We start from the raw sequence: 9,562 nt of genomic DNA, 5'->3' as shown, positions 1-9,562 counted from the left end.
CCTTCATTGACTGGTGTACAAGAACACCTAGATCTCGTTGTACTGCCCCTTTACCTAACTTGATTCCATTTAGGTAGTAATCTGCCGTCCTGTTCTTGCTACAAAAGTGGATAACCACACATTTATCCACATTAAACTGCATCTGCCATGCATCTGTCCACTCACCTAACCTGTCCAGGTCACCTTGTAATCTCCTAACATCCTCATCACATTTCACCCTGCCACCCAGCTTCGTATCATCAGCAAATTTGCTAATATTACTTTTAATACCATCATCTATATCATTAATGTATATTGTAAAAATCTGCGGTCCCAGCACTGATCCCTGTGGTATCCCACTGGTCACTGCCTGCCATTCCGAAAGGGAGCCATTTATCACTACTCTTTGTTTCCTGTCAGCCAACCAATTTTCAATCCAAGTCAGTATTTTGCCCCCAATACCATGCGCCCTAATTTTGCTCACTAACCTCCTATGTGGGACTTTATCGAAGACTTTCTGAAAGTCCAGATCCACTACATCCACTGGATCTCCCTCATCCATCTTCAGAGTTACATCCTCAAAAAATTCCAGAAGATTAGTCAAGCATGGTTTCCCCTTCATAAATCCATGCTGACTCTGACCTATCCTGTTACTGTTGTATTTTCATCCTTTATAATTGACTCCAGCATCTTTCCCACCACTGAGGTCATCTACAAATTTGGCTACAGTACATTCATATCTATCCTCCGACTAATGAATGTATATTGTAAACAGGCGCAGTGCCAGTACATGATCCATGTGGAATCCCACTGTCTTTTACCAACCTGTAAAAGAACCCCTGTATTCCCACTCACTGTTTTCTGCACTATCCCCAACACCATTGTCTCTTATCTTCTGTTCAACCTTTGTGAGATATCTTGTCAAACGCCTTCTGAAAGTCCAAATTCAACACATCCACTGGCTCCCCTCTATCCATTCTGGTTACAAAATCCTCAAAATAATTCTAATAAATTAGACACAATTCCCTTTTCATGAAGTCATGCTGACTCTGCTTAATTACTACCATTTCCAGTAAATCTACACCGTACCCTCTTAACATCTGTCTCAAAATGTAGTGCCCCCAGCTATGGCATAACTGTGATTCATCAGGTTTTGCCATAAGTTCCTTATCTTTGTAGTCTGTGTCAATGTTGATAAAGTCAAGAATGGCATGTGTTTTGGTTTAAACAGCCTTATTGATTTGTCCTGTCCCTCTCAAAGCTTCACTTCCATGAAACTATTCAACAACGTCTTCACCTGAAAAATACCTGGTCACTGATTCATGTTTTTTTGCTCAAATGCAAAATGACTTTCAGCTGTAAAAAATAGATAACGTGGGAGAGGTCAGGCCCGGAAGATGTGATCTAAGATGGTTGGAGCAAACAGAGGTCTTTCAGTGAAATCTGAAAGCTCCTTTTGCCTCCTTTATCCATCAGTGTTACAGGAATAACAACCAAGGCACTTCTAAAACCTGGATCGCTTAATTTTGACATTTCATTTTCTCCTATCTGATGTCATTCAGTTTTGTCTATTAGGAAATTCCTTCAGGCTCTATTGCTAAGGAGGAGATGGAGGCAACAAATACAGAAATTGCTCGAAAAGCTTAGCAGGTCTGTCAGCATCTGCGGAGAGAAATCAGAGTTAACATTTTTGGTTTGCATTGAGTAGACGGAGGGCTGGGTTTAACCTCCCATCTAATCAGTACACTCAGCAGTGCAGCACTCCCTCAGTAATTGCACCAGAGTGCCAGGCTAGGTTAGACCTGGATGAACTACAGCCCACAGGAAATTCCAGTCTGGTTTGGGGCTTCAGCAATGAGCTTGCAGCCTGGCCAATCGTCATTAAGAACTAAATAAATGAATGTACATTAAAGATCACTTGTTAGATTGCTGTAGTTTTGATCTGTAATTTGCTTTTGGAACTACCTTCTTTCTGAGTTCTCTACCGCAGAATGGGTCCTTGCTAGTTCTTTGTCAAGCCAAGATTTTTAATTTCTGGGTACGGGAAGGAAGCAGGCACAAAAATACCCCAGATAGTACATAATCCAAACTACAACCACTTAATGCTATTGATTTGATCCACAGGCTTGCTATCCATTTGACTGAGCCACGCAAGCACGTCAACTGTCCTTTCCAAACATTAACTTATTTTGCATTTAGATTTTAATACGTTTTATGAGGAAACGGTAGACAGGCAGGGCCAGTATCCTCTGGAGTTTGGAAGAGTCAGCGATGACTCAATTGAAACATTCACGATCCTGAGGGATCTCGACCGGGTGGATGTTGAAAGGATGTTTCCGCTTGTAGGAGAAGCTAGAATGCGGGGTCAGAGTTCAAATATAAGGGGCTGCCCCTTTAAGACAGAGATGAGGAAACATTTTCTTTGAGGATTGCGAGTTTTGGAATTCCCTTCCTCCAAAGTGGATACAGAATCTTTAAATATTTTAAGGCAGAGGTAGATAGATTTATGATGAACAAGGGGATAGAAGATTATAGGGGGATGTGCAGGAACGTACAGATAAGGTTAAAGAACGATGAGCCGTGGTCTTAGTGAATGGCAGTGCAGGCTCAAAGGGCTGCACTTGTTCCTTGTTTGTGTGTTCATCTGAAATGTTCTCATGTTGTCTCAGTTCACATCCGTTCACTGAAGGAGCTCATTCTCGAGGAGCTCTGGTGCCGTGAGCTTGAACCGGAGCCTTTCAGGTTTTCATTGACTCATAACACACCACAGAGTGCCTTTACTCAGTAGAGTATGGGCGGCACGGTGGCTCAGTGGTTAGCACTGCTGCCTCACAGCACCAGAGACCCGGGTTTGATTCCAACCACAGGCGACTGACTGTGTGGAGTTTGCACATTCTCCCCGTGTCTGCGTGGGTGTGCTCCGCTTTCCTCCCACAGTCCAAAGATGTGCAGGTCAGGTGATTTGGCCGTGGGAAATTGCCCGTAGTGTTAAGAGTGGGTAGGTTAAGTGCATTAGTCCGGGGGAAATAGAGTAATAGTGTGGGGGAATGGGTCTGGGTGGGTTACTCTTCAGAGGGTCGGTGTGGACTTGATGGGCTGAAGGGCCTGTATCCACACTGTAGGGACTCTATGATATCGTTACTGTCATTTACTCTAAACAAATCTTACATCATGCCTTCTGTCAATCCTTTCCAATACAAAGTTAAAAATCACACAACACCAGGTTATAGTCCAACAGGTGGACTGCATATTTTTTGATTCATCTGGTCTTCCGTCCTACAGTTTTGAATCTTTGCACTTTGCAGTAATATAACCTCACCCATTCCCATCATGTTTCATTATTTGTTAAACAAAGTGTCTACTCACTGAAATACAATGCCTAATGTAGTGTGTAGTACAAGATGCTCTGCAGAAATTCACTAGGGATTCTCAGACAGCATCTTCCAAACCCACGATCATTTCCATCCAGAAGGACAAGGGCAGCAGGTACATGGGAACACCACCCCCTGCAAGGTGCCCTCTGAGCCACATACCACCCTGACTTGGAAATATATCGCCGTTCCTTCACTGTCACTGGGTCAAAATCCTGGAATTCTCTCCATAAGGGGCCCACCTACAGCACATAGACTGCAGCAATTTAAGAAGGCAGCTCACCACCACCTTCTCAAGGGGTAAGTAGGGACAGGCAATAAGTACCAGCCCAGCCAGTGACACCCATGTTCTGGGAATGAAGAAAGGAAAAGTTTCCTGAAAAGAAAATTAGCTGCCCCATATCATAAGCTCGACAAGATGGTGAACTCACCAATCGAAATCATTGTAGTCATTCTTGGCTTCACCCCAAAAGTAAAGGAGAACAAACGCCAGGCCAAACGTTGACACGAGAATTCCAAAGCAGAATAATTCAAACTGGAGAAAGAGAGGGAAAATAGCAATGGAAGGAAATTAAGAAACGATAGAATCAAACAAAGATCTCAAAGATTACTTTAAATGAATTGTGCATTAGACCATTTGGCCCAGTGTGTGTAGGCTGACACTTTGAAAGAGCTCTCTCATTAGACCATCCATTCTACTATTGGTGGCACTGCTGCCTCACAGTGCTGGGGACCCAGGTTCGATTCCAGCCTCAGGTGACTGTCTGTGTGGAGTGTGCACGTTCTTCCTGTGTCTGTGTGGGTTTCCTCCAGGTGATCAGGTTTCTTCCCACAGACCAAAGATGTGCAGGTTAGGTGGATTGGCCATGGGAAATGCAGGGTTGTGAGGATAGGGTTAGGCAGTTGAGTGTGGGTGGGATGTTCTTCGTAAGGTTGGTGTGGACCTGATGGGATAAATGGCCTGCTTCCACACTGGAGGGATTCTATGATTCTCTCTCCACAGCTCTGCAAATCTTTCCCATTCAAGTACGTATCCATCTGTGGTAGAAACAGCTTCACACAATGCATTTCAATCCGCTATGGTAAGACATTTCTCATTTTCCACTCTGGTTCCTTTACCAATTAACTTGGTGAATAATTTTCTAACTCATGCAAACACTTTCACCCTCTCTAGTCCAGCAAAACCCTTCCTAGTTCTGAACATATACATTAACTTTATGCTTCCCCTTCTCTGCCTTCTGGCAGTCTTGGGGGAGTCTCGCCTGTGACATGATGAGGACATACACTGTTACAGTCATGATGGGAAGGGTGCAGGGTGTCTCTAGTTCCACTCCATGAGTCATAACATAAATTAAATGTTTTACCCTGTTGCCATTTTGGTTTATTATAAACATTTTCTATATCAGGTTTAGAATAAAAAAGATTTCTTTCGCACATACACACCAGGTAAAGAAAGTAAGAAAACAGATCTCTGCAGAGATTCATTTTGGTTAAAAAAAACAATTTTGACCAATTATTAATTGTTCTTGAAGGCAAATAGGACAAGATGTGAGATACTCAAATGGCTGCTGTTCTCGACCTTGTGGGCAAGTAACTGGACATATACAGTGACGAAAAATAGAAGTTGCTGGAAAATCTCAGCAGATCTGGCCGCGTTCCTAGCTACCATCAGCTCTGAGGAAAGGTCACTCGACCCGAAATGTCAAGTCTGATTTCTGTTCACAGATGCGGCCAGCTCAGCAGGTCTGGCATCATCTGTGAACAGAAATCAGAATTAACATTTTGGGTCGAGTGACCTTTCCTCAGAGCTGATGGTAGCTAGGAACGCGGCCAGATCTGCTGAGATTTTCCAGCAACTTCTACTTTTGGTCTCTGATCCACAGTTCTTTCAGTTTTTAGATACTTACAGTCATCTTTGGAAACTTTGTGGGCGCAATCTTCAGGAAATATTGCGATGAAACTTCCTCAAAGGCTTCTCATGAGACCAGTTCCAGGAGGCAGACCAGTAATAGAGCAAAGATCTTTCTCAGAAACAGGAAAGCTGAGCCTGCAAATCTCTTACCTTCAGCAGGCTGGGTGTAGACTGCAGCCACCTCCAAAGCCACAGTCTGAACAGAAACTAGCTTTCTAGAAGTCAGCAAACCCAGGCTAAGGAACTCCATCAAACAAGTACAGCGACAGGCCTATTTCCAAGAAATAGGCCTTTTAGGACTGAGATAGGGAGAATTCTCTTTACCCAGAGAATGGTGATTCTGTGGAATTCTCTTTCACAGAAAGCAGTTGAGACCCAAACATTGGATGTTTGCAAGAAGGAGTTGGATATGGCTCTTAGGGCTAAAGGGGTGGATGGGGAGAAAGAGGGAATTGGGGATTGAGATGGATGATCATATTGAATGGCAGAGCGGACTCGAAGGGCCCCAATTCTCGATGTTGCTAAGACAGCAATTTTTTGACGGGGTCTTTTGTGCTCTAATCTAATATTCAAGGTTTGCATAAAGATTTGTAGCTCAGGTGCCAGTTGCCATGGTTGTGGATATGTTTGCTGAGCTGGGAAGTTGATTTGGAGATGTTTTGTTCCTGTCTCGATGACACCTTCAGGGCTTTGGAGCCTCCTGTGAAGCGCTGCTGTACTGTCTCTTCTGGAATTTATTCGGTTCTGTTCCTGCTGCTTCCGGTTGCTGGTTTGTTGTAGTGGCCGGTATGTTGGGTCGAGGTCAAAGTGCTTGTTGATGGAGTCCATGGATGAGTGCCATTCTCCTAGAAATTCTCTGGCTGTCCAATGTCTGGCTTGTCCTATGATCATTGTGTTGTCCCAGTCGAACCTGTGGTCCTTGTCATGTGTGTGTGTGTGTGGGTCCTAGGGACAGCTGGTCGTAGTGTTTAGTGGCTCGTTGGTGTTCAGGGATGCGGATTGCTAGCTGTCTGCATGTCCTACATAGTGTTCTATGCAGCAGTAAATTAGATTTGTCTTGTACATGATGGGCATTGGGCCTTTTGTTCTGGCGAGTTGTTGTCTGAGCATGACAGCCCATAAACCGACAGCCTCATTCAGACAACAACTCACCAGAACAAAAGGCCCAATGCCCATCCTGTACAAGACAAATGTAATTTACAGGATTCCATGCAGAGCTGCATAGAACACTATGTAGGACATGCAGACAGCTAGCAATCCGCATCCCTGAACACCAAATAACCACAAAACACCACGACCAGCTGGCCCTAGGAGCCACACACACAAATGACAGGGATCACAAATTCGACTGGGACAACACAATGATCATAGGACAAGCCAAACAGAGGACAGCCAGAGAATTTCTAGAAGCATGGCACTCAGCCACAGATTCCATCAACAAACACATAGACCCAGACCCAATATACCGGCCACCGCAATGAGCAACCAGAACCAGAAACCAGAAGCAACAGAAACGGAACCAAATAAGTTCCAGAACACAGCACAGCAGCTCTTCACAGGAGGCTCCAAAGCACTGAAGATGTCACCCAAACAGGGGACAAAACGGCTGCAAATCAACTTCCCAGCTCGGTGAACATACCCGTAACTATGGCAACTAACCTAATATCTCCCTGTGTGGCTCAGTGCTACATATCTCTTCATCTCAGTCCTAAGTGGCCTACTTCATATCCTTAGACTATGACCCTTACTTCCAAACTCCCTGGATATCAGGAACATCCTTTCAGCGTTCGCCATGAAGGGGAAAGTGAGGTGGAATTGGAGAGATTTATGAACGTACAAAATGCGAGCAGGAGAGGCTATTTGGTCCTTTGAGCCTGCTCAGGTGTTTGCTGAGTCCATGGCTGACCTGATTGTGGCCTTAAGTTCATCTTCTTGCTCACTTGTCAATCAAAATCCATCCAACCCAAGCCTTGGGTAGATCCAGTAACCCTTCAGCCTCCCCTGCTCTCCGTGGAAATACTAATGACCCTCTGAGCAATCAAATGCCCCTTTAACTCTGTTCGGTAATCCTGCTGTGAGGTGCCTCAGGATGTTTTGTTACACTAAAGGCGTTATTGAAATGCAAATTGTTAAACTGGCAATGAAAATGGATTTTAACCATCCTGAAATTTTCTCTGAAATGGAAACTCTGCCAAATCCAGAGTGGTCAGAACTAGATGGTGAGATGACCTGATGGAAAGGCTGAGGTCAGCAGGGTTGGATTTACACAGCAATGGGAGGAGGCCATTCAGCCCCTCGAGCCTGTATCACAGTCCGAGACTCCCGAGTGCAGGAGTGGGCCAGTACCCATACAGATCGGGCAACCCCCTCACCTTGCTGCAGCAGAATTCTCCGGGCAGGATCCGCGTGCGCTGGTAACGTCTCCACTGGCAGCCGTAGAGTCCTGCCAGGCAGGAGAGGAAAGGCTGGTACTCATAGCGCTGGAGCAGGCGCCGGTGGACAATCTGCAGCTTCCCCAGTTTGGTCTTGGTCAGTTGGATCGGACTGCTGCCCATCTGCCCCAGGTCAGGCACTCTCTAATCCTGCAAAGAGAAACAGAGACGTGGATTTAACCCGATCCCTCAGCTGCACCCCCAAAGCACTCTGCAGCCAATAGAAGACTCCATTCAACTGAAGTGATGCTTGCAATGGAGGTTCTTCATCACCTCAGGAATGTCATGTTGTCGCTCCGACCTGCCGTGGGACAGCAGCTCAGATTTGGGTTTTCATTGTTGCCTCTTGCTTCGGAGATTGATAATTGTGGGTTCAAATCCCACTCCTGAACATTGGCTTCACAAAGATTTAAGGAGAAAGTGAGGGCTGCAGATGCTGGAGATCAGAGCCGAAAATGTGTTGCTGGAAAAGCGCAGCAGGTCAGGCAGCAGCAAAGGAGCAGGGGAATCTACGTTTCGGGCATAAGAAGGATTCCTGATTTCAGGATTCCTGAAGAAGGGCTTATGCCCCGAAACGTTGATTCTCCTGTTCCTTGGATGCTGCCTGACCTGCTGCGCTTTTCCAGCAACACATTTTCAGCTTCACAAAGATTTAGGCTGATACACCCTGGGCACATACTGAGGTAATACTACACTAGGAAAAGTGCAGCAGGCCAGGCAGCATCCGAGGAGCCGGAGAATCGACGTTTCAAGGATAAGCCCTTCTTCAGGAATTCCTGAAGAAGGGCTTATGCCCGAAACATCGATTCTCCTGCTCCTCGGATGCTGCCTGGCCTGCTGCGCTTTTCCAGCACCACACTTTCAACTCTGGTCTCCAGTATCTGCAGTCCTCACTTTTCTCCTAATACTACACTAGCCAAAGACTAGGACAAAGCTGCATTTCTATAGTGCCTTCAACAACCTTAGGACATCCCAAAGTGGTTCACATCCAATGAAGGCCTTTCAAAGTGAAATGACTGCTTGTGTTGCTGTAGGATGCTGGTGAGGCCACGTCTGGAGTACTGTGTACAATTCTGATCTCTTTATTGAAGAAACGGTGTAAATGCATGAGAAGGAGTTCAGGAAAGTTTCACTCAAATGCTTCCAGGGAAGAGGGACTTATCTGAGTGACAATGTCACTGAAATAGCCCTGAGCCAGGTGCAATAGAGGCATTTCTGTGATATCACTATAGTCATAGAGATCTCCCTCATGGAAACAGACCCTCGGTCAAACTTGTCTGTGTCGACCAGATATCCCAATCCAATCTCGTCCCACCTGCCAGCACCCGGCCCATATCCCTCCAAACCCTTCCTATTCATATACCCATCCAAATGCCTTTTAATGTTGCAGCCTCCACCACTTCTTCTGGCAGCACATTCCATACACGCACCACCCTCTGAGTAAAAAAGTTGCCCCGTAGATCTCTTTTATATCTTTCCCCTCTCACCCTAAACCTATGTCATCTAGTTCTGGACTTCCCCAACCCAGGGAAAAGACTTTGTCTATTCACCCTATCCATGCCCCTCATGATTTTATAAACGTCTATAAGGTCACCCCTCAACCTCCGACACACCAGTGAAAACAGCCCCAGCCTATTCAACCTCTCCCTTTAGCGCAAATCCTTCAACCCTGGCAACATCCTTGTAAATCTTTTCTGAACCCTTTCAAGTTTCACAACATCTTTCCGATAGGAAGGAGATCAGAATTGCACGCAATATTCCAACAGTAGCCTAACCAATGTCCTGTACAGCCGCAACATGACCTCCCAATTCCTGTACTCAATACTCTGACCAATAAAGGAAAGCATACCAAACGCTGCCTTCACTAT

At 45.4% G+C, this 9,562-nt stretch overlaps 1 protein-coding gene across 3 annotated transcripts in view; it reads right to left on the bottom strand.

The window, feature by feature from the left end:
• gdpd4a (glycerophosphodiester phosphodiesterase domain containing 4a) overlaps positions 1-9,562 on the bottom strand; it is a 95,194-nt gene that overhangs the window by 59,746 nt on the left and 25,886 nt on the right. For all 3 annotated transcript variants that reach the window (XM_043692434.1, XM_043692433.1, XM_043692435.1), the window contains 2 exons: positions 7,635-7,844; positions 3,782-3,885 (listed from right to left, as the gene is read on the bottom strand). In XM_043692434.1, coding sequence (XP_043548369.1) covers positions 3,782-3,885; positions 7,635-7,817 — 287 coding nt within the window. In that variant the 5' untranslated portion in view covers positions 7,818-7,844. The remainder of the gene's footprint in view (positions 1-3,781; positions 3,886-7,634; positions 7,845-9,562) is intronic.

The sequence above is a fragment of the Chiloscyllium plagiosum genome, chromosome 6 (assembly GCF_004010195.1).
Source record: "Chiloscyllium plagiosum isolate BGI_BamShark_2017 chromosome 6, ASM401019v2, whole genome shotgun sequence".
NCBI classification, from domain to species: domain Eukaryota; kingdom Metazoa; phylum Chordata; class Chondrichthyes; order Orectolobiformes; family Hemiscylliidae; genus Chiloscyllium; species Chiloscyllium plagiosum.
This window is presented reverse-complemented; position numbering and strand designations above follow the sequence as displayed.